At 38.3% G+C, this 25058-nt stretch overlaps 4 protein-coding genes across 8 annotated transcripts in view; all 4 read left to right on the top strand.

Annotated features, from left to right (window-relative positions):
• LOC132980007 (uncharacterized) overlaps positions 1-2204 on the top strand; it is an 11407-nt gene extending 9203 nt beyond the window's left edge. For 3 of the 4 annotated variants that reach the window (XM_061045858.1, XM_061045856.1, XM_061045857.1), the window contains 7 exons: positions 504-557; positions 663-689; positions 836-1012; positions 1108-1155; positions 1235-1291; positions 1412-1441; positions 1527-2204. In XM_061045858.1, coding sequence (XP_060901841.1) covers positions 504-557; positions 663-689; positions 836-1012; positions 1108-1155; positions 1235-1291; positions 1412-1441; positions 1527-1585 — 452 coding nt within the window. In that variant the 3' untranslated portion in view covers positions 1586-2204. Of the gene's footprint in view, positions 1-503; positions 558-662; positions 690-835; positions 1013-1107; positions 1156-1234; positions 1309-1348; positions 1442-1526 lie in introns of those variants that run through there. The other variant, XM_061045859.1, reaches the window with a different exon arrangement.
• A 317-nt stretch (positions 2205-2521) lies between these two features.
• On the top strand, positions 2522-5034 carry LOC132980006 (zona pellucida sperm-binding protein 4-like). 2 transcript variants are annotated; one of them, XM_061045855.1, is made up of 10 exons: positions 2522-2817; positions 3004-3035; positions 3150-3249; positions 3335-3552; positions 3658-3746; positions 3817-3950; positions 4109-4295; positions 4399-4537; positions 4666-4744; positions 4857-5034. In XM_061045855.1, exons 1-10 carry the CDS (start codon positions 2604-2606, stop codon positions 4946-4948), a joined length of 1284 nt encoding a protein of 427 aa, XP_060901838.1. In that variant the 5' UTR covers positions 2522-2603; the 3' UTR covers positions 4949-5034. The 2 variants fall into 2 exon arrangements, with proteins under 2 accessions (XP_060901838.1, XP_060901837.1); XM_061045854.1 differs by having other exon boundaries at positions 2526-2817; positions 2914-3035.
• Positions 5035-6279: 1245 nt separating this feature from the next.
• On the top strand, positions 6280-11380 carry dhx40 (DEAH (Asp-Glu-Ala-His) box polypeptide 40). The gene is made up of 17 exons (XM_061045852.1): positions 6280-6634; positions 7247-7392; positions 7477-7596; positions 7733-7969; positions 8136-8202; positions 8286-8417; positions 8686-8785; positions 8876-8962; positions 9100-9282; positions 9384-9464; positions 9551-9708; positions 9855-9969; positions 10118-10226; positions 10330-10424; positions 10514-10583; positions 10709-10937; positions 11139-11380. The coding sequence occupies exons 1-17, from the start codon at positions 6490-6492 to the stop codon at positions 11258-11260; spliced, it is 2196 nt and encodes a 731-aa protein (XP_060901835.1). The 5' UTR covers positions 6280-6489; the 3' UTR covers positions 11261-11380.
• Positions 11381-12212: 832 nt separating this feature from the next.
• akt2 (v-akt murine thymoma viral oncogene homolog 2) lies at positions 12213-24650 on the top strand. Its single transcript, XM_061045851.1, has 14 exons — positions 12213-12592; positions 14055-14223; positions 14354-14485; positions 15230-15341; positions 16075-16228; positions 17005-17136; positions 18001-18066; positions 18151-18219; positions 19469-19591; positions 20209-20337; positions 20448-20662; positions 21978-22065; positions 22416-22518; positions 22620-24650. Exons 2-14 carry the CDS (start codon positions 14178-14180, stop codon positions 22697-22699), a joined length of 1449 nt encoding a protein of 482 aa, XP_060901834.1. The 5' UTR covers positions 12213-12592; positions 14055-14177; the 3' UTR covers positions 22700-24650.
• The last annotated feature ends 408 nt before the right edge of the window (positions 24651-25058 follow it).

Raw genomic sequence — 25058 nt, 5'->3', positions numbered from 1 at the left:
AAAGAAATATGCCATGCACTGGCTAATAGAATGTATATAGACATCAATTACAAGAATGCTTGCTGTAATAACCCTCAGTGAGTTAAAGGAGTGTAAACAGAAAATAATATATCTCACAACTTATCAAAGAACTTATTTTCATATAGGCTGGAAAACAAAAATTCTGGCAGTTAGATCAAAATTAAATCCAAAACAGACTCTTATTATATCATTATTAATATTCATCTGCTATATTAGTGATTGGACTGCAGAAGAAACGACACTATAGACATGTGTCTGTTTAAGGTTAAACAAAATCCACCTGTTAGGTACAACTCTAAATCTTTTTGAAATAAGTTTTTACATTATATCTTATAGACAGAAAAATCATGTGAGTCAAAGAGATGCTTCACAATGTTATTTATCCTCTGAGTTAACTTTGGTCACAAAATTAAACATCATATTTCCATCATATTTTCTCAAGTCCAACTACTACTTCCAAATCTTTATTCAACGCTACACAGGTTCTAATGCTCCAGCAGAAACAGGCAGAGTGCCAAATGTTGATCATCAGAAAGGTAATCTGTCACCATACAAAACACTCACTAAAATGTGAAAACAGTTCAACAAATAAAGGATTTTATTCATGTGTCATGTACATACTGTATTTTCTTTTTCTACAGGAGCATACGATGATAGCCTTGTTTATGGTGCGTTTTTAAAAGCTCTTCCTTCTGATCATTTTTTTTCTGTCTGTTTATTCATGAAGTGACAAAGAAAATTACACTATATCCCACCTTTAATATCACACATGTCTGCGTAAATACTTAATAAATTTATCCTTTTTGAATACCAGAAAATGATGACCAAGACCCAGCCAACCAACAAGGTGACCGCAGCAGAAATCAGTTCAATCTCCCGGCAGTTCAGCCTGATCCTGACACTTCTCAACCCGGCCAAAGCACAAGTGAGACAAATCAGTTCAGATTTGTAAGGATGGAAAGTCAGAGGACAAAACTGAGATTCCATACAGGTGCCTAATATTCAGAAGAATTAATGCAGTACTGGTGACACCTGTCATACTGTCGTGAAAAACTAGAGTAACGCATTAATTTCTTTCATCTCCAGATCTCATCAACAGATTAAGAAATTCAAGCCTCGGTCGGCATTATTATGGTAATACAACCTTTTTGATTATGTTCTTGTTCTACCATTTCATCATTCATCAATTTCACTCAATTATTGTTATTCACAGCCAACCAGGGTGAAATCAGCAGGCAACAAGCAGCTCAGGCAGAGAACCAAAACAGAGGTATTTCAATTTAATCTGTCTCACATTATCTGTCAGAAATATTGATCTGCCTGTTAGAACAAATAGCAGTTATGAAGTACAAAAAGTGAAAAGTTATTGACTGCTGTCATTCATTTGCAGCGGATGGGAGGAAGAAGAGAGCTAAAGCAAGTGAGTTCTGAATGAATATGTATTATCTAAGGACAATGTGATACTTTGCCCTGTATGACTCTCACTTCTGCTGTTTCCTTCACAGAGAGTGAATACCAAAACCCGATTTACAACAGGAGCACAGACCAGCTCCAACAAATGTAGAGCACAAAGGAAGAATGTAACTTTGACACCTAGTCTTTAAAATTGGTACTGCAGTCCAAATTCAAAACATTGTAGAGAGCTGTCTCTCTCCGCCCCTTCCTCCCTAGAGTTAGTGTGCACATATCACTGACAATGAAGCGTCAGTGTTTAGCCAGCTCTGCATCTGTCTTTCTTGAAACCTTTCTGCGTTCTAACCTCTCTCCATTTTTCAAAAGCATCTCCAATATTGATCCTAGTTTTACCATGTTTCAGTTGTTTTAGGTCAGGTAGAATCACTTCTATCTGAACCAGTTCTCTTGCCTGCTTTCATGCCTGGCTAACCAACAGGTATTACATATTGCATGTTTCCTCAATGTCTGATGATATAATAAGGTCATTTAATGATTTAATTCAGACAATATCTCACATATTGGACCTTTAAGTAGATGTGTGTATGGTTTCAGAGTGAAGGTTACTAAATGCTGATTGACGTAAATAGTTTGAACATAATTCTTGTCCTTTTTTGTATTTTTTATGTCACATAATTTCATTTTTCTGCCTGTATATTGTATTAGACTATATGTGATGGATGCTTGGGGGAACAAAATAAAGATTAAAAAACACAAATAAGATCAACCAATCAAGAAGTAGTCTGTGTCAAATGAGCTCTTGTATGTCAGATGTGTTTTTGTGCCAATCATTTTAAACAATGAATCTGCAAGCTGATGTAATAAGACCAAACTCTCAGATTGACCTGCAGATGAAATACAAGCATTTTGTTCCTCAACAGTTCATGAGTAAAAATACAGAGAGTTTAAGCTTCTTGTTCACCTGCATCTTCTGAGCAATGTGAAGAAACACATGAAGGCACATGAAGGCACAGGAAGGCACAGGAAGAGAATACAAACTTTAAGAAGGCAGCAGACACTGACTGATTAAAACACTGGACCTTCAGAATGAGTCGTGAGTTTTGAGTGAGAGGTTGCACCAATTAAGTCAAATAAGAAGCAGCTGCTCCACCTGGTCCCAATATCCAAGGATGGTGTCCTATACTATATTCTTCATTTTGTTGACATTTACTTCATCATCACTCCTCCTCGTGCAATGTGAAGCCCATGCGGTTTCTAAACAACTTCATGCAACACCTCATTACATTATCAACAGCAGTTCTTCGACTTGTCATGACGGATACATGTCTGTTTTCATATCGAAGAAACAATTTGCTGATCTTCCTTTCACCATTTATGTTCAAGGTAAGATGGACTCACAGAACTTTTTATTTATTGATGATGACACATTGCTTTCAATAGTTTCAGTTGTGCTCTTGTTTGTGTCCACATTTCACATAGATGAACACGGTGGATATTACCAAGCCCTTGCTGTAGCAAAACAATGCCTCTACGTTCTGGGAGAAACTGAAACTTTCATTATCTTAACAGCTGCTTCCCACGGATGTTTTGTGAAAAGACAAGTAAGCTGACAAGTCACTTGAGCTTGTGTGTCTGATGATTTCACAAAAGAAATATCTACTAAGTTATTTTACATATTTTCCTTTAATCTTCTTTTTAACCAATTTCTCCTTTAGAATGATTTCACAAAGCTGACTGTTGTCGTCATGGCTTACAAGGGTAGACTTGAAATTGCCAAGACAATACCTGTCATCTGTGAGAGGAAAATTAAAGACGGTAACTGTTAAGTGTGCAGATTAATAACATAACATTATATTTCAAACTAAAGTTTAATCAATGATTCTTAATGTGTTCTCCCCAGAGATGAACAAACATGAGTACCCACTGGTATCAAGAAATGCTTTCTGCAACAAAGATGGGTTTGAAGTTAAGATTCCTAGGAATGCCACAGTCCCCCCTCTGGACCTGGACACAGTTTGGATCCCGTCCAGCCAAAGTGCAAATTGTAAACCCCATAAAAGATCCAAGGAAGCTGTCACCTTCAGATTTCCATTCACTGATTGTGGTGCACAGTCCATGGTAAATGTTAATACATGACCACTTAGGCACAGTTGTTAGTCAGATCAGGTGGTATTTATTTTGGGGGGGGGGGGGTAATAAAACTGCTTTGGTTGTGTCTTGTAGACAGGCGCTGGGGTTATAACCTACTCAGTCAACATGGAGGTGAAACAACAATGGAAGAAAGGCTCTATATTTCATAACTCTCCATTCAAGTAAGAAACTCAAACTTAATTTGTCACCTCCATTTGAAGGAAATGGGACTCATTACATTTTATTTTGTAGTCTTACTGTGCATTGTAGCTTCATGCTGTCCCAAACTGCCCAGCTGGACTTCAATGTTCAGGGAGAAACATCCAAGGACCTCTCAACACTGAAGAGTGAGGGGACACTGAGGGCCGAGATGAGGTTTGCCAAAGGTCAAGCTTATTTTTGTTTCTTTTATATTTTCATTTGATCTGTACTTTTACTGTCCATGTAAGTTAGTGTATCTTTATGTACGTTTAAATTCCCCCAAATATTCTTCAAATCAAACTATGTCAAATATCTTTATTTCCCCTTTTTGTAAAATCCACAGATTCCAATTATCTGTCTTTTTATTCGTCTCGTCACCCTCCAGTGACTAAGCTGGGGTTGCCTGTGTATGTAGAGGTATTTGTGCTCAAACATGAAGACAAGGATTTGGTGCTGGTGCTGAAGGACTGCTGGGCGACTCCGACTGAAAACCCACTCGACCCACAAAGATGGAACCTACTTGTTAAAGGGTGAGCTCACATGAAAGTAAAAGACAATCTTTACATACAAAGATCATGTAACCAACTTACCTGTACACTGATTAATGAAACGTGTCTTTTTGAACAAAACCAGATGTCCTTTCAGTGGTGACAGCCACAAGACTGTTGTGTTGCCAGTTGTTTCCAGTAAGGAGCGGAAATATGCCTCTCTTCATAAATGGTTTGTCGTCAAGATGTTCTCATTTGTGAAGACCTTAATGTTTAAAAGCTTGGTATGTAAGAGAAATTCAAAACAATGACACAAATACATATAATAATACAAAAAATAATGTTATATGCTTGTGCTTTGCTGGTTTTGAACCTTTGTATTCTTTTTTAATTTTTATTTTTTTACAAACAGGATGTTCCCGTACAGGTATATTTCCACTGTGACATAGAGATATGTAAAGGACCAGGTTGCTCCCAGTCCTGCAGCAGTGGTATGTGGAGCTGCAGCATGAAATACTTATGCTGACTTGTGTAAATGGATAGAAACATTTTGTATATAGAACTGTGAACAATGGCTCTCATCTTGTTTCTTAACTTTTTCAGGAAGGCGTAAATCAAGATGGATCACACCATCGTCTGGACAGAGGATTCTTTATAGTGTGGTCTCTGGTGGACCTCTGCTTTATCTACTGTAAAACACCAAGAACTTGACAGCTATATTAGGGAAGCAACTTTCCATAATTTGTAACAAAAATAAATGCATTACTTACTGTCATGGCCATGAATGTGCACACATGTTATCATTTTCATAGTTGGCAACTCGAGGATCTTTTAAAAATCAATTCAATGTGGAATGATACAAGTTTCAGTAGCCCCCCTTCAGGGATTCAGAGTCCAAATTGCCCCTCAGGGACAATAAAGATTATCCAAATCCACAGTTCAGTCTGAATGGAATTATGTTAAATTGGGTATTGAAACAGCTGCCCTATAAAAACCTAAAGCCTTTCCCCAAGAGATACTGGTTCCTTTAGAAAAAAATCTATTTCTGTCTCAGTAAATAAAGTCATGACATCTAATAAAGCTAGGATTAGTTGGATTGGCAAAGACTGATAACTAGTGGTTCTCTTTCTCAGGATAGGTCTCATTTAGATGATGAGAGGTCAGGGAAAGCTTCCTAATAAAAGTGAGATATGATAAACAGCTACTCAACGCTTTTCTTCTGACCACTCGAAACATGCTTACACTACATGTCTCAAACCAGCCTTTCACTCACACACATCCATACACTATTGGCAGAGTATGCATAAAGTGTCAATCAGTACTAACTCGGTCATTCCATTGTTCCATCGCTATTACCATTAGTTGACAATATAAAACACTGTCACATTTCCTACAGCTGGTTATTTTGGTTTGAACATTTCTGATAAAAAGTGTGATGGTAGTTTTTCATATTTCACTATAGGTGAGCCTATGCTTCAAGTTAGTAATTTATAACTCTTGACTATTTTTTGTTTTGTTTTTGCACTTAATCTTTAACTAAATAATGCTGAAATACTGACGTGAAGTAGGATTTATAAATCTATTCTACACTGCATAGTTGATTTGCTGAGAGTGAAACTATACACACGCTGTCTTTAAGGGCCTGTCTGTGGCCCCTGACTGCTTCTTTCTGTGCCTTTATCACTGGACCTTGACAGTACCCTAGATGTGAATTATCACCCCTATAGCCCCTATATAAATTACTTATAGGCTACCAACTGGTAGGCTACATGCTGGACTTTACAAAGTCCATCCAGTCCTCCTATGTGCATGAAAAACTTTCACTTCAAGGACTTAGTTTCTTTTAACATAATTACTAGACTTATAGTAAACGAATCAACGCGCTTGTTGTGGTCATTTTAATGTTACGCTTTTGGCTTGACACTAGACAGTGTTAATAAAGCTTGCCTTAAAAAATACAGCCAGACTTATTGTGAAAGACGGTCTTTGGTCACGTGCCCGCAATCGACCAATGAAAACAAAGGAAGGTTCAGTTTGCGGAAGTCATTGTTTGAGCGTGTCGTGTTCAAGAAAGGAGATAAGAAAGAAGTTATTTTTAAGTATTTTATAGAACAGATTATTGTCTGTGGGCATACAAAAGGACTAAACCGTGTGCTGCGTGACTGTCACAGCAGTGCATTATGTATGTTTAGCTCCTCACAGTGAAATCTGATGGTACGGCTAGTCCGAGTGGTGAATGATGTCTGAGTCCAAATATCTGCCTATATATAAGCATAAAGCCAAACTCATTCAAGCTGTAAAAGACAGCACTTTTCTAGTTGTCACCGGTGAGACTGGCAGCGGGAAAACCACTCAACTTCCTCAGTACCTGCACGAAGCTGGTAAGTGCTGTTCTTCACTGTTAATAATGAAGTTAAAGTGGTGGATAATAAACATATCAATCAAAACATGTTAATTGTTTTGGGGTTAAAATAAGTCTATTTGCTTTCCAATGCAACAGCGGCTCCGTCCTGATAGAGTTTTTATTTATTTCACACAAAAAACCATAAACATAATAGATCAATGGAAAAACAGACAGTACATAATGATTAGTTTATTAACAAAATATACATTTTGAAATAAATGTGGTGGAGGAGCGAGTGGCCCTCCTAAAGAGAAACATGTAACACAGAGACATATTATTAATGTAGTCCAAGCAAAAACAATAAAGCTAACAAGAACACATACTCAATAAGGTGTAAAAGAAAGCAAAACAAGAAAGAGACAAATTAAAGAAGAGGTAGAAGAAGAAGTAAAATAAGCTCTTATGGCAGAGAAAGATTATGATGGCGCATTGGTTAATTGGCCAAGCAGGAAATGAATGGTTTGTTTTTTAAATAAGTTGAGGCTGGTGCTGTTTCTAATATGATTGGGTAAATTGTTTCAACAGTTTCGTCTTGTGTAGCTACAGATCAAACCCTTTTCATATGTATTACTTGGTCTGCTCGTTGTAGGTGTTAGTAAAGATGGCACAATTGGCGTTACCCAGCCCCGCCGTGTGGCTGCCATCACTGTGGCCCAGAGAGTAGCCCAAGAGATGAAGTGCACTCTGGGCAGAGAGGTTGGCTACCAAGTACGCTTCGACGACTGCACATCACAGGTGAAAGACAAAGACAACTCCAGTGATATAATGTGTTTGTTGTTTATGTTCAATAGTTTAAAGTTCTGACTTTGTTTGAGCCAGGACACAGTGGTGAAGTACATGACAGATGGCTGTTTGCTTAGAGAGATCCTGGCAGATCCTTTCCTGTCCAAGTACAGTGTTGTAATCTTGGATGAAGTCCACGAGCGCAGCCTCAATACGGTCAGTCAATATATGACATTTATCCAGTATTGTTCACATTTTACCAATGTTTGATTTTGCATGATAAGATGAATACCAATGTTTTTGAAGTGGTCACTCTTTTCATCCTCTCTGTATTATTTTTTTGTTTTTACAGGATATTCTCCTAGGTTTATTGAAAAAAGTCTTCTCTGATTCTGCCAAGTCCACCAGGGGCCGATCTTTCCCTCTGAAGGTGGTGGTGATGTCAGCCACCTTAGAAACAGATAAACTTTCAGCCTTCCTAAGTGACTGTCCAGTCTTTCAAATTCCTGGGAGGACTTATCCGGTTACCTGCACATTTGGTTCAGCTGTAGGACCAAAAGACACAGAGAGCACTGGTTACATAAAAGAGGTACTAAGTCTTTTACTTTGAGTTATTTCTCTGGCATATTTACAGAAAGAAAGCACTTGACATCACATCATAACTTTACATTCTGCATTGATCAATCAAGTTTTAATTAGTTGTTGCTTGCAGCATTTTTCCGCATTCATTTAATTTGATCTTGTGTACTTCTTAGGTAGTCAAAATAGCCTTTGATGTGCACACAAGTGAAATGGCGGGGGACATTCTTGTGTTTTTGACAGGTAAGTCTTAATTATGGAGCTATAACATCCCAAACCAATCTTAACCCTGAAATATTTAAACATCAGTTTTATATGTTTGACAGGACAATCAGAGATTGAGCGAGCTTGTGACTTGTTGTATGAGAAAGCTGAGTCGATTGATTACCGCTACGATGTTCAGGACCAAACAGTCGATGGACTTCTCATTTTGCCACTTTATGGATCCATGCCCACTGGTAAAAATATAAATATACAACACCTGTTTCACTTTGGTCTTTGTGAAGTTGAATATAGTTGTTTCTTTTTTCAATCAATCAAGCAATCAATCTTTATTTCTATAGTGCCAATTCCTAACAAATATCTCAAGACACTTTACAAAAAGAGCTGGTCTAGATCTTACCCCTTATTATTTTAGACTTCTTTCTTTCTGATGGTGTTGCAGAAGAAAACACAAATGCTGTGAAATAATAAACTTTTATTCCTTTTTTTTTTTTCTCATCACAGATCAACAGAGGCAGATCTTCCAGCCTCCGCCTCCAAGGATAAGGAAGTGTGTGGTGGCCACTAACATTGCAGCAACATCCCTCACCATCGATGGCATAAAGTGAGAGGCGCTTGTCGTCACTGAAGTATCAAACCAATTCACCAAAGTCTAGTTACTGTAATAATTGTATAAATCTGAATCCCAAAAAAGGTACATTGTGGACAGTGGGTTTGTGAAGCAGCTCAACCACAATTCAAGGGTGGGCATGGATATCTTGGAGGTGGTGCCTATTTCAAAGTGAGTTTTTTGTATAATAATGTTGTCATTTTATACCTATAAGAATATGTTTGTTTGAGTAACTATCTTCCTTACACGTGCCATTAAGAAAGCAGCTGCTAAAAAGGATTTTGGGGTGTTTTTAATTTTGTTTTAAGGAGCGAGGCTCAGCAGAGAGCAGGTCGAGCTGGAAGAACCTCAGCTGGGAAATGCTTTCGCATCTACAACAAGGAATTCTGGGAGAAGAGCATGCCCGAGTATACAGTTCCAGAAATCCAAAGGACAAGTTTAACTGCAGTGATACTCACACTCAAGTGTCTGGGCGTTCATGATGTCATTAGGTACTAAATATTCATTCTGTGTGTATGTGCACTCTTATACATCATTAGTTATACATGTTCTCTTCCCTTTGTATAATAATGGGTTGATGTTTTTATATTAGGTTCCCTTACCTTGACTGTCCAGAAGAAAGGTTTATTCTTGAGGCGTTAAAACAGCTCTACCAATTTGATGCCATCGACAGGTAAGCAGTTGTACCTGCTCAGATGAATCAACCTTTTGGTTTAATGCTCTGTGTACCTCTTTAACTTTCCTGTGTTTGGGCTCTAGGACAGGTAGAGTGACCCACCTTGGGGAGCTGATGGTAGAGTTCCCCCTGCAACCAGGCCTTACCAGGGCCTTGCTCAAAGCTGCCTCTCTCGGCTGTCAGGACTTGCTTCTCCCTGTGGCGGCCATGCTGTCAGTGGAGAACATTTTTATCCGACCAGGTCAGCAAAAACGAATCGCCCCACCTTTGGGAACAAAATGAGTTGAAGTTGAAGCAGCTTGGTATATTTAGAGAAGTGCTAAATTGTCGTGTGAAGACTTAAGCCTTGAACTCACACTGCTTTGACTGATCTCTTCCAACTTGTAGGCCACCCTGACAAGCAGAAAGAGGCAGATAAAAAGCACAGAGCACTGGCTTCCAGGACTGGCAGCATGAACGACTTTGCCACTCTCCTCAGTGTGTTTCATGCATGTAAATCCAGGTAAACAGTTTAACTGATTCATTGTGCAACAAACAATTTATTTATTTTTGTGTTTGAAATCAAACGTCAGTGTTAGTCTAAAACTTGATACAGCATGATGAAACTATCCCAGCCAGCATGAAGTGTAGGCCTTTATTGCATTCTGCAGTGACAGACCCTCAGGCTGGTGTAAAGACAATTGGATCCACTGGAGGGCTCTGAAGTCAGCTTTCAGTGTGGAGACTCAGCTCAGAGAGATCCTCCTTCGCCTCCAACAGGTACATGCTCCGTCATATGTTACTCAGTCATTCTGTTTGGCACCACACTTCTGTGATAATGCATGATTGTATTTTTGATTGTTTGCTTCTTCGTCTCTTGTAGAAGAGAGATTTCCCAGTTGAAACATTTGATGGCAACAAGAGTGAACTCTTGAGGCGATGCCTGTGCACAGGATACTTCACCAATGTTGCCAGAAGGTATAACCAAGTAGGATTTAAATGATCAAAATGTCAAAAAGACTCCATTTGTTACTTTTTTAAGTTATTTACTTTTTTACCCAACATAGATCTGTTGGCAAGGTTTTTTGCACAATGGATGGCCACGGATCCATGGTCCACATTCATCCATCATCAGCAGTAAGTTGTTTTTTAAATACATTTAAAATAAATGTATCAATTCAACTTAGTTTAATGGAAGACCCAATGGGTGTAATGCTAATATATGTGTTGTTTTTTTTATCCATCTCCCTTGTTGCTTGAAGCTGTTTGACCAGGAGGATGAGCTCAACTGGGTCGTCTTTCATGATGTGCTGGTGACCTCACGTGTTTACATCAGGACGGTTTGTCCTATTCGATATGAGTGGGTGAAGGACTTATTACCTAAACTCCATGAGGTGGATGTCTATGAGCTGAGCAATGTGGCAAGAGAAGAAGTGACGGATGACGAGATGAAACAATGGGAGAGCAGGGTAGCAGCCAAAAGACAATCAGGTTATCAGAGTAATACATTAAGTTTCTATAAAAAATGGCAATTTTATACAACTTTTTAGTTAAAAGTGTTTGCAGGTAGCTGAGCTTTGACCATGCTTGAAATGATCGAAGGTGAAAACGGTGTTGTTGAGTAGTACAAAAGTGGTTTAGCTGTGTCATTATAACAGTCTAATAGATTACATATAAGTATTTATTTTTCAGAGGTTTCTACCGAGGATGTCATGAAGAAGTTGGAGAGGAGAAACAATGAAACTACTGTCAACGATGCCCGTGCTCGCTACCTGCAAAGAAAGCAACAAAGACAACAAAGTAAAGCTCCTTGACAAAAAATATTTAGGACACAATGCATACAAGGAGGATTCATTTTTGTATATGATATTTGATTAAAAAAAAAAACATTTGTTACATGTGCATCTGCCTCTTTTTTAAACGCTCCTGATTTAGACACAACATTGTAGTCAGTTGAACAATTATTTTTAGAATTACACATTTAAAAAAAATTAGTTTGTAAGAAAGGGGTTGGAAAATATGGGGAAAGGATTTTAATAGAATTATGCCCTATGGGAGGGGGTTATTTCCTGCGTATTTCTGAGACAATTTAATTACTGCTCTGTCCAGTCATGTGTATGAGGGACAGAAAATGATTAAGTATAAATAAATAAATGTTAGGAGAAATGCATACAATAATGTATAAATAAATAAATGCTGAAAACAATACATCAATGAATAAATAATAAATACACTTTGTTAATGAAAAAGGCTATTTATATATTTTTACTGTATATTATATATATTGTATATATTGTATTTATTCATTTATTAGCGTATTTCTACAGTTATATATGTATCAATGCATACATTTCCACATTAATTGAGTTATTAATTTATTTCCGTATTTTTACATTTACACATCTATTTATTTCTGTGTCCAGGTCGTAAGAGTATATATAGAGAGTATATATATAGAGTATATATGTAAATTTGCTTCTGTCTGTTTTTCAAAATTGACCAATCCTACTTCAGTAATGTTAGGACGGCCCACTTAATTTACATATTTACTTTTCCTTGTACAACATGGACACAATAAATATATGAATATATTTATTTATTTTTATATGAATTGTTGCATTTATTTATACATTATTGTATGCATTTCTCTTTTCTCTAAAATGTATTTATTTATACTTTAGTCATGTTATGTCCCTCAGTCGTGTGAGGTTACGTTTACAGTATGGTACTTGATGTTCAGGTGCAGTGGACCCGCTCTACCGTCCTACGTCACTTCCGTCTGAGAGGCTGCTGTAGTGTCTGTCTGGAGAGGAGGGCTACCACGCTAAGCAGGCGACTGACCGCATTAAATATACGAAGAGACTGTTTTCTCTGGCCAGGATTGGGAAATTATCTGTGATATAAAACACTACTATCTGTTAAGTTTGAATTAAGTTGACCATTGTCCCTCTGACTCGCATATTGTCTCAGTGAACCTCTGCTGCAGACCAACACGCCGCTGCCGTCTCCTGTTGTTGTGAGAGAAGAAAACAAGCTGTGTGCTCACTGACAGAGATCAGTACACACAAGCTCCGAGAGATATCTAGTGGAAGCCTTTTCTTTGGGAACTATATGCCTCTTTAAGAACCGACAGCTGTTTGTTTTAGGTAAGAACAACCGGCGTAACGAGGAGAACTATCGCAAGTTGCTAACGGACATGCTAACTAGTTGTTAGCTTTAAAGCTATTGTTGCTAGCTGCCTTGTGATTATGGTCAGTGTCCTCACTGCTGTCAGAGGCGCCGCAAGCCTAACCAACCATTAGCTTTAGATCTATAGAGTTATATATACTTGTTCAGTGTGAATTTATTGTAGGAAAAGCTCACAGCCTGCCTTGGAGTCGAAAGGTAACGTTTGTTGACTTTACCTCCGCTAGCTAGCTGAAAGGATCAGGATGTCGTTAATGTTAATGTTTATGTTAATGTTACGTAAAGTGTGCTTGTGCTTAGTCGTCATCAATTAAATATATTTAACTGACTTAACCGAGAGGCCTTGTAAAGTCTTTATGTTAATGATTAACTCCAGTGTGCTAGATGTTATTGTCCTGTTTGTAAAGATTATTGATCATTTAACTGGCCAACAGTTTCCAGTGAAATGTCTTCGTTATTGATTTTATGATACCAAAAAGCAAGACGCAATTACCCAAAATATGTGAAATAGTTGCGTTATGTGCGGGGGCATGAACAACCGGGGATGCACCATAAAAAAAGTCCGAAGTCGTCGGAAGCCTTATCTGTTTTTAACTTAGTAAACAAAGCAGTTCAAACAGTCTTTGTGTTCCGGTGACTGTATGTACTGTAATATCAAATCCCTTCACTTTCACTGAAATACTCTGAAATTCTGTTAAACCTATTATCTAACATAAGCTGTTGATTCAGTGCTGACCCTGAATCACCAAGGCCTTTCCACCAGCACTCTGCAGGACCTGTGGGTGGATATTACATTACAAAATGCAGATATTTGGAGCATTTTCTCCCCAAAATATTTTTTTTTATACATATATATATATCTAAACATTGAACACCTGGGTATTTCATGAAGTTGTGTCTTGTTTATTAACATGGAGCTTGTGTAGCTGTCATAAGTGTGAGACTGTAAGATAAGGCGGTGAGCAGACGTGCAGATTTCAGCAGTTTTCTTTGTTGTGGAGTTGTGTTTCAAGGCAACAGAACAGCCTCAGAAGGTGAAGAATTTACCCGAACAGAGTGCTATGGTGACAACACAGAGATAAGCATCAAGAGCACTTTGCAGAAAATGTCCCTTGTTTTGAGAAATTGCCTTTGCTTTATGTTGTAACTTCCACGTCACTTACTGAAAGTTTACTTCCCTCAGGACAAATTTATATACATAATAATGACATTTATATCCTAGTGTTTGTTTAACTTCCAAAAGGAAATACAGTGTACAATATAACCCTAGCCTGAGTTATAAAAATTCAGTATGCACATAACAGTATCCTTGGTTTCTAACTGCTATAACTGGCTTTATCAAGCTTTGATTTGAAAATGTATTGGCAGCCTGACACCCAAATTCTGCATTAACCGTGTGCTTATCTGTTTTATTTTTTCCAGGTATTACACTTTAAAGGTTTTATTTGAGCCCCTGTAAGGCACTTGCTCAATAGAAACACTGTGCACAATTTCAACCAGCTTGTCTGCAGCCCATTCCCAACCCAGAGAGTGTTCTGCCCCAGTATGAATGAAGTCAGTGTTGTGAGAGAGGGATGGCTTCAAAAGAGAGGTAAGGAGACCCTTTGTATTCATTTTCCATCATCTTAGAGTAAATTGAAGCGATGGTCTGGATTTAAATCTTGAATTTGAGTTCTTAGTACTTGCACCATGTCTGTCAACTGTATCTGTCTCTGTTCTAGGTGAATACATTAAAACATGGCGGCCTCGTTACTTCATCTTAAAGAGTGATGGCTCTTTCATTGGCTACAAAGAAAAGCCTGAAGTGTCCAGTGACGTCAACCTCCCACCATTAAACAACTTCTCAGTTGCTGGTCAGTTTTTCTTTTTTGGCAGAAAATTGTTGTTTTATCGAGTATTGCTACCCATCGAGATGTGCTACCATGCATTTGATAAGAGATTATTGTCCATCCAGATACGCTTCCCCTGAAGTCTTAGTACCAAAACGTCCCCCCCATACTCTGATAATGAATTTGCCACTGAGAGTAGTGCATTAATATGACATTATTATGTTCTTGAAGCATTATTTAATATGGGGAAACTGATTGCTTCTGTTATCGTTTTGTGCTATGGTAGCATGTTTCCAGAAGGCAGCACATCTTGACAGAACACAGCATTAAAGCTCTAACAAATGATTCATATCTTTTATTGTAATAGTCGACTCTTCACACACACTGTATTTAGCCATCAAGATTACAGCTGACCCTCTGCACCCCCTTTGGTCAGAGTATGAAATCTTGAATTCAGGGCACAGGTACAGAATGCCCAGGATGAGGACTAAAAGAGACATTACATCCTTTGTACCGCGCAGTATTCAGCTGCTTAATAAGAACTGATTATACAGGACGAACTCGGCACTCTGCACTTTATTTAACTTGCTGAAATCCCTCATTGAATCATGTGATGCTTTAGTGTGTTTTTATGTGTTGTTATGTGCTGTCCTGTAAATTTTTGTTTGTATTGTGTTTTTTAGCTCTCTGTGCAAGGCAAATTCCCCTAGGGGCAATAAAGGTTTCATTCATTCATTCAGTATTAACTCATGTGTGTATGCCTTGTAGAATGCCAGCTGATGAAGACAGAGCGACCCAGGCCCAACACATTTGTCATTCGTTGCCTGCAATGGACTTCTGTTATTGAGCGCACCTTCCACGTAGACAGTAATGAGGAAAGGTAAAATTGTTGAATTGATTCATTCCAATGGGTTAATTCATGTTGTATATTCTGCTTTGATGTAAGAAATGGTCATTGTTATGGGATTATGTCAGTACATATGAAATGTAAAATTGCATGTTAAAATATCTGTTTTCCAAATGTTTTCTGTCTACACTGAAACACCTAAACAACATAAAAAAGCTGAATCTTGTTATCCTGCCCAAACTGAACCAATGTGGTTATGAGTGTGACGGGCGGCTACTTAAACCTATGTTCCATTCACTCCTGTTTAACATTATTAGTTTATTATTGTATGGTGTTTCAGAGTAGCAAAACCCATTATGTCATTTTGGCAAAAAAATCTTAACATCACCAAACGAAACAGACAATGTACCTTAACAAGAGCAGTTTTTTTTAGAGGTAGATAAACCAAATGCTGGAGACTGGATTCATTGCCAGATTGGATGTGATTTATTCAGCTTCGACCCATGCAATCATTTGTTTATTTTTTGGTTCTGCCAAGTACCAAATCCAAGCAGGCAGCCCCCGGATTATCCTCTCCATTCTAAGCTAAGCTTGCATACTACTGTCTTCCCTGTAAGATGTGTTTTTGGCTAAACTTCTATAACATCTGTCTGAATACATTAAGTTTAATAAAACACTTAGATGAGAATAATAGATTCAGAGTTAGGTAGACATGTCTTTTTCTAGATTTGATAAAGGCAATGAGTGTTTTGTTTTTCTGTGTCAGGGAGGAATGGATGCGATCGATCCAGGCTGTGGCAAACGGCCTAAAGAGTCAGCATCAGAACGAGGAGCCAATGGAGATTAAATTTGGCTCACCAAGTGACAGCAGCGGGGCAGAGGAGATGGAGATTGCTGTGTCCAAATCCCGCTCAAAAGTGGTCAGTGTTTGCAATGGCAGTGCCTGGCCTCTTAGTGTTTGCTGTGTTTGTCCAGTCGAGCTTATCTTTATTGATCGAACTTTAAGCATCTTTCTCTAAGCTTTTTTTTTTTTTTAATGTGAAGCAACCTTTAAATGATTGGAAGGGATTTGTTGGTATTTTGAATCATACACATTGACTTCAAGTGATTTTACTGGCTCTAATTTTCCATTATCTGCTGACCTCGTCATGTCAAACAAGGAGTGAAGTGCTTTGAATTACAATAAAGAAAGTCTACATATAATAATCTGTTTTTTGACGTTAACGAAAAGAGACCAAGCTGATGAGTAAGACTGAAAATGGGAATAATTTAGAACAAGTAGAAGAGTTCACTTTTATGCTTTAATTTTTAGCTATGAAGTTTAAGGCTCAGTTCTCTGTGGTATGTCTCACAAAAGAGATTACATGTGTGTTAGAATACATCTTAAGCAGTGCACCACCAACATTAGTTAGGACAGCACAATGCAGAATCAAAATGTTGTTCACATAGATTGAGAAATAATCTTTTTTTTGGAGAGATAGGACAGTGGATATAGTCCCATTAGCACTCTCAGCTGTAGTGTACGTGCCTTCTTCAAGAAACTTGATTTTTGAATTTCCTCTCGGGGGATTAATAAAGGATAAATTATTATTATTATTAAACCTTGGCAAAAGCTGACTCTGGTGTGAGTGCACTGGTAAATGTATTCACCTTTTGTAAAGTCTTTTTTTTTTTTTTTTTACTTTTGATCCGACAGACGATGAGTGATTTTGACTACCTGAAGCTGCTGGGCAAAGGGACATTCGGTAAGGTGATCCTAGTGAAGGAGAAGGCAACAGGGATGTACTATGCCATGAAAATCCTCCGCAAAGAAGTCATCATTGCCAAAGTAAGTAGTAAACACAAGGGCCCTAAGATTCCTGCGATGCGGAGAACACAGACAAAGTCACATAATTCCATAATGAAAATGGAATCAACTGTAAAATGCTGAATTTCACATCATTTGCTGAAATGTGGGTGAGATATGTAAAACTTGTGAAATAATCTGCGTTTTTCCTACCAATCTAAGTGTTTTTTTTATAAAGCACATTTGCTGTAACTCAGCTCCTGTGCTGTCTGCATGCAGGAGCACCGCATGTACTTACTGACACACAAACACTCACAGGTCGAGTCTTTATGGTCTGTAACTTAACGTTCATAACGTAATTTATCCCACAGAACTCATCCACACAGAGCAGCGCCAGCAGATATCCAAACACTGAAGATAATGCACGCTCTACTTTTCACTCATACAGAAACATCTGCTAAATGAAAAGTCTGCTTATGTTAAGTATTCCACTTTGTCAAAGCTACAGCGAGAAAAAAAAGAGATGGAAATATGAATTTTTATTATGAGTTTATAATGTAATGCAGGGATGGCTTCAGCGGGTAGCAGGGGTGACCTGCGCACTACCACCGTTTCTAAAAAATACAGAGGCAGGGGGGTGTTCTTTATATGACCCATGACTTAAATCTGTCATCTGATCCAACAGAATATAACACCATTATACCTCAGTTAAATATGCTGAAACAAATGTATGTAAAACAAAAACACAATTTCTTATTTAGGCCGGTAAAAAAATAAAACAAATCCAAAGTGATTTCATAGGGCCCTAAAACACATGAAAGTGAAATAGTGACTTATATTTGACAGTATTGAAATCTAATGGTGTGACATGTACCAAATGTGTGATGTGTTTGTGTATTGCTCTAGGATGAGGTGGCACACACGGTGACAGAAAGCAGAGTTCTCCAAAATACGCGGCATCCCTTTTTAACAGTGAGTTGCCTTGCATTTAAGTGTTTGCTTTCCAACTTTAACAGTTTAATGCAATCACTGTTGTTTTTGCTCTACCCCCAACAGACGCTTAAATATGCATTTCAAACGCATGATCGACTATGCTTTGTAATGGAGTATGCAAATGGAGGAGAGGTAAGTTTATCTTCTCACCTGGTTTTCAAATGTGTTTATATACCTGGTATGTTTTTTTTAAAGATGATTGCTTATTGTAGCTGCAAGTAATTCATTATTATTTTAAATATTTACTTAAGGAATATTTCACAACAGTCATGTTTTGGTTAAGATGGCCAAAAACAGGCATGGAAGCTTCCTGGGCTTGTGAATCCAACTCTCATATTATTTAGAAGCATCCAGATCAGACGGTCACATGGTGGAGCGATCGAAAAAGTTTTGTCTAACTTAATAAAAACTACGAAATCAAAAAAAAATCTTACAAAACATTTAAGAAATACCCCATAATTTTAAATATTTTCCAAATGATTGTAGACATGCATCCAGAAACATTCAACCTTACTCATCAGTAGCCCCTTTAACTTTTACGAGAAGCTCCACCGTTGGTACTCCTTTTTACTTTGACATTGAATATCTACTGTCTTAATATTAGTGTCCCAGGACACTTCACATACACACACTCAAACATGCACACACAGCACTGTTCCGCACGGCACAATCAGACGTTTTATGTTGCCACTCTCCTGTCCCTGTGATGCCTCTGTTCTTACCGCTGATGCGGGCTCAGGGTTGAAACAACTTTGTGTAACATTATGCCTCCATGGGTTATACATTAAAGATGAGGTATATCATGGATATTCATATCCTGTCAATGTATAAGGGGCTGTTTCCAACAATATGACATTGTAGGTTTTCCTCTTTCTGGTAGGTACGGGTAATTTCTTGTTTCAACACCTATTACGTTCTTGATAAAATAAAAGTTATGACTACAGCTATCACTTTCAGTTAGGGTAAATTATTGGACATGACAACATGATATTATGGCAAGATAGACACAAAAGTTTACTAAACATTATGTCCATGAATAGTCATGACACACCTTACTAATCACTTAAAGGGTTAACTCATGGTAAATCATAATTATTGTGATATTTCTTTGATTTTTATACTTGGTGGAGGGCTTTTAGCGGCTGACATGCAGTACCCACATGGCCCACCAGGGGGCCCACACTTTGGGAAGCATTGATCTAGAGGAAATGTTCTCTCTTGAATTAATTGCAGATGGTGTTTCTCTGTTATAAACAGAAAATAAAATTATTCTGCTGGCAAAAGAAACATATTCAAACCAAGGATTTTTAAAATTGTAAAATCAAGTATCTCAAGTTACATGAATAATATTTCTGTGTCTGCCTTTTTATTTCCTTTTCAGCTCTTCTTTCACTTATCAAGGGACAGAGTGTTCACAGAAGACAGAGCAAGATTCTACGGTGCAGAAATAGTGTCGGCACTGGAGTACCTACACTCACGCAATGTGGTTTACAGGGATTTAAAGGTAATGTGCTCGCTTCTCTGATGGTAGAGTTTATTTTTTCAAAGGAAGAATGTGTGACATTTTATACATAAATACAGCAGAAATCTTATATATTCTGTGTACATGTCTCTCTGAGTCATGACTGTCCACAGCGAGTGAGAAGCGCGAGCCCCGCCGGCTGTGTTGTTGTCAGAGTCGTGTTAAGATCATGTTTACATGGACGGGACTGCCGACTCCTCCCCTTGCTTATAAAAAGCTGTTTAAGACAGGAACTAGTTAAAAAATGATGCCACGTTAGACATTTCATGTGCAATGTGAAGCCTGCTAACACAAACACTGCAGACCACAGGAAACTGCAGCTCGAGCTCAGGACAAGTTTTGTCTGCTGCCTGCGCTAAACTGTGTGAACTCAAGTGGAGGGGGGTTAGAGGTGTGCTGCTGGAACCTCTTAGTAAAGCGAAGATGCAGCCAAACAGCAGTTTTCTCTTGGTTTCATGCTGGTGCTCAAAGGCAACATCCACTGGATCAAAAAGTCGCACATTCTTCCTTTAATGACACAAGGATGCTGTCTGACATATTCCAGGTTTCAGGTTTGTACTATCCACCAATTTCACTCTCGTGTATCTTTCTGTGCACAGCTGGAGAACCTTATGTTAGACAAAGATGGCCATATAAAGATAACAGACTTTGGGCTGTGTAAAGAGGGCATCACAGACGGTGCCACCATGAAAACCTTTTGTGGGACCCCGGAGTACCTGGCACCAGAGGTAACTCACCCGTGATATCCAAAAGTACTGTAACAACATTTTTAAATTTAGAACCAGCCAAAGAGCTGAATGAGTCTTTAAATCAACTCCTCATATTCCTTCACTACCAGGTGCTGGAGGACAACGACTACGGACGGGCGGTGGACTGGTGGGGACTGGGCGTGGTCATGTATGAGATGATGTGTGGTAGATTGCCCTTCTACAATCAAGACCACGAGCGTCTCTTTGAGCTAATCCTCATGGAGGAGATTCGCTTCCCCAAGAACCTGGCTCCTGAAGCCAAGGCCCTACTAGCTGGTCTTCTCAAAAAGGATCCAAAACAAAGGTTTGGAGTCAGATGTTGTTGCTCTGTGTTTGCATAATGATGCACTAATTTAGTAAATAAAGGAGAAATACTTTGTTATATGTAAGGATTATAAGGAAAGACACACAAGATAAGAAAAAAAGGATACCTAACATAGTTCTGTATTAGTAAGCTGAAGTGTCACTAGTTCTCAGAACTAAAGGCCGTGACACACCAAGGAGGTCGTGGGCCGTTGCTGAGCGGTCGTCACCCTAGTTTTTGCGGTGTGTCCAGCTCCGTCGCTACCCGCCTTTTTTTGGCCAATTCAACATGTAGAATCGGCGGTCGGTGAGAGGAGTCTCTCTGATTGGCTGTTCTGATGTTTCATTTCTCTCCAGCTCTCCTCACAGGTTCATTAAAGCCCCTTGAGCATGCCGCTGTAGTATCCATGCTTTCACCCTTTAGTGTGGTTTCTCCTTATTTGTCTCCTCCTCTTCTTTTCTTTTTCCACTAAAAGACCAAGGGCTGACAACGCCAGCGCCATTTTCAACTTTTTATCAGACATTCTCGATTAGTAGGCTACCTATAATACGAGTGGTCACCGACAGCGGTGTGAAAATGGTATTTGTAGGAGCCAAAATGCTTGTTTTATTTGATCCTTGCAAGAAACCTAACAGAACACTATGAATTTGTATTTAAGTGTAAAAATGGTTAAAATGTTAAAATCGTCACCACAGTATTCTCGTATCATAACAACGAGCTACCGCTGCCCTTCATGCATGCGCTGAGCGTACGTGGTGGTTGGCCGTCAGTCTTTGCGGTGTGCTCTATTGCAACTTTTTCATTATGTTGTGCAAAACAAAAGTTTATTATTCAAATCAGATAACGAACAGAAGCAAAGACTAAAGCTTTACATGAAGTGTGGCTGAGAAAACATGACGTCATGAAGCTCTTCATGTGTCTGCTTTGCTCACCCCGTCTTTATCTATAAATGAAGTGAACACATTTGAAGCCCATGTTCCTTCTTGATTAGATCTGGTGCAGAGTAATGGTCATAAACAGGGACATAATCAATTGTTGTTTTGGTCTAGCAGCACCGTTTCTGAGAAGAGTCAAACAGCTGCTAATATTAGCACATGGAGCTCTGCCTGCAGGCTTATTACACAAGCACCTGGAAGCAGTACAAAAAAAAAAAGAAAAAATACATTTGTGGGAAAATGGTAAATAATGGTTGGCAGAGAACAACCCAACGAGTACGCTTGTGGTACATTTATAATGACCCTAACGATCTGCCAGTTTCCTGCACAAAGAGAAGGTAAGCTGTTAAGTGGGTGTTGATGAGCGTGTTTGTGTTCAGGCTCGGTGGTGGACCAGATGATGCCAAAGATGTGATGAGTCACAAGTTCTTCACCGCCATTAACTGGCAAGATGTACTCGAAAAGAAGGTAAGGTGCTGGATGAAATAATTAATGCTCACTCTGTGAGTAGTTACACACGCTAAGATTTTTTTTTTCTCATGGTCCACTGCACAGCTCCTACATTACACCTTTTGTGTTTTTTATATTTGACATTTTAAAATTCTATTTTATATATTGTAATATCTTCTTATACTGTATTATTTAAGTTGTTGCTAGTTCTGCTTTATTTCCTTGTTAATTGTTTAGCACCAATACACCAAGTCAAATTCCTTGTATGTGTAAATGTACTTGGTAATAAACCCTGATTCTGATTCTGATTCTATTTATGATAAGATGTTTTACATGTAAGGTGACAGTCATCCTTTCCTTTCCTTCAGCTTATTCCACCATTCAAGCCCCAGGTCACATCAGAGACAGACACGCGTTACTTTGATGACGAGTTCACAGCACAAACCATAACGATAACTCCCCCTGACAAGTGTAAGTGCATCTACATCTGTGAAACTAGCTTTACATATATTTCATTCTGTGTGTAACCTGTGGATGTATTTGTCTCCCCTCTCTATGTTTGTGTATTCCAGATGACAGTTTAGATGCAGAGGATTCAGATCCGCGCAAGCACTTCCCTCAGTTCTCCTACTCTGCAAGCATCCGGGAGTGATCAATCAAACTATTGAACAAGCAGGCAGGCTTACACACTATCACAATCCCACATACACGATTGCACTGCTGGGGATTTTTGAACAACACCTACAGAAACTGGCACAAGACACATTTTAATTCAATCTTTAACGCACATAAACTCACAGAAACACACACACACATTTACTGGCAAATCAGACAGTACGGGGATCATTAAGTGTGAAATAAACACACTGTGAATGACTGACCTCAGCAGGTTTGTGTGGATAGACTGGCAGCTTTGTCTGTGTACATGCTCTCAGGGTTTGCTTTAGGCTTCCCTGCGGGACCTCTGCTGCACTACACTGGGTACCACATCAAAGCCTTGACACTTTGAAAACCAGGTTATGCCAGCAAATACCATCTCTCTACCAGCTTCACACACAAGTAGTCACCAGTTCATGCATAGACTGCATATACAAATACAATGTACTTGATAGAATTTTACTAGTATAATCAAAAATTAGGAAAATGAAAACCTTTTGGGAAAAATCTTTTTTTTAATTTTCTTTCATCAGTTGTAAAAGTTTTAAATGTAAAGCCATATTTCTGCATTTTCAGATTTTTCTTTTTCCCTTTATTTTTTAACAAGTGCTCTTTCTGGAACTTGCTGTTACAAATCAAGTGTGGGACCGTTCCTGAAGTTGAGGGGAAGAGGGGGGAAAGGGAGGGGGTTGCCATTTCTGTGTTTGCACTGCACGTTTGTAAGCAAATGGGAGCGATCGGATGTGTGAATGTATGTGTGTGCGCATATGATTTCAGGAGAATGTATGAACAACCATTTTGATTCCCAACCATCCATTTGTCTGTTTTTTTATTTTTATGCATGTTTTTAACCTCTGAACAGTTGCTGGAAAATCAAAATGCGGACCCTACACGGCACAATGAATTGCCTTCTTTTTTTTTTCAAAGGGAACAAGCATGTAATTTATGATTACTATTAATAATTACTGTGACCAGCTTGATGTTAAATTGACTCAGCCAGAAATAGAATCTTGGATCTCATGCATGGCTAACTTTTGCTTTAAAAGCTTCATATTTGTTAGTCATAGTGGCAGCAGTCAGAATTTCAATGTTGTGTCCAGACAGACTCACTGTTTGCAGGTTGGAGGTGTATAAGTAGGTTTTCTGTATTAAAGACAGTAAAAACATTTAGGGTTGCTGGGGGCAGTTTAGAGACTAGTGCTTGACCACAGCTGTTCCCAAACCGTCAAATGAGACCAATGTAGACGTACACCGCCATTTTGCTGTCCTCCTTTCAGTAATTCTTGCACCCTAGCTGATGAAGTAGGCACCAATCGTTGTTCATTTCCTCTTTGTAATAACAGTGTAAGTTTAAAATATATTTTTTAAAGTGTTCCCATATTAAAAGAACAAGTTGATTTTGTTGTGAAGTCTTTATAATGAGGCCAAAAAAAATTTGACTGACTTGGTGGAAGGTTCATGCTTAAAATGATTCCACATTTTGGTTTTAGAACCTTTTGGTTTGTGTTTTTTGTTTTATTTTAATGTTCTGTCAAGGCACTTAAATCAACATTGTTCAGTATGTTTGAGCAACTGTCTGCAGGTTTACAATCCAACGCTGCATTAGCTGGACAACCGACCTCAGACTTCCAGACTAACTTATCAAATATCTAATGTATTGTTCGCTTCAGTTGGAATTCTGCATACTTTGAATTATGACGGCACATGACTAAAAGTCCAGGCAGCATATTTCAAAGTGCTCATATTGACGCAATAATTTTATTTTCCATATTGCTGGAAGAGCTATTGGTTACTCTTTGAGCTTCATGAAATGAACATCAGGATCTTTTTTTGTCATTTGTTTGTTTTCCTTTATTGTCCATCTATTTCTCAAATTTTGGAAGACACATTGTCTTGTTTAAGTATACATTATATAAAATATATATATTAAACGTTTTTAAACTGTCTTCTTTTTGATTAAGTTCTTCATTTCAAGGGGTTTCCATTTGGGATTGCTTGTGCTGTTGATGATGCTCAGTGTTTTGACGTGCAGCTAAGATCTGCTCGACATGGCCTGCGTTACACATGAATCAGTATTTGAGCCTGAGCTGAGTTCATGATTTATCATTTGCATAATTGAGCATGTATAAAAAACAATGATGGATGGAAACCACCATCAGTTTTATTATGCATTTGAGACTAGAAAGAAAACGGTCCTTTAATCATAAGCAGTTAAATGTCTTAACTTTTCTAGATTCTGCCAAACGCTTCAGAATTTAACTTTTTGAAATAACTTCTGTATTCCAGAAAAACCCTTAAAGAACAGCTTGAGTGTCCAGCTTTGACTCCCTTTGCAGAGCTGAAAATAATCAGAT

This window comes from Labrus mixtus, chromosome 9 (assembly GCF_963584025.1).
Source record: "Labrus mixtus chromosome 9, fLabMix1.1, whole genome shotgun sequence".
NCBI classification, from domain to species: Eukaryota; Metazoa; Chordata; class Actinopteri; order Labriformes; family Labridae; genus Labrus; species Labrus mixtus.
Note: the sequence above shows the minus strand (reverse complement) of the source record. Positions and strands in the feature narration are given on the sequence as shown.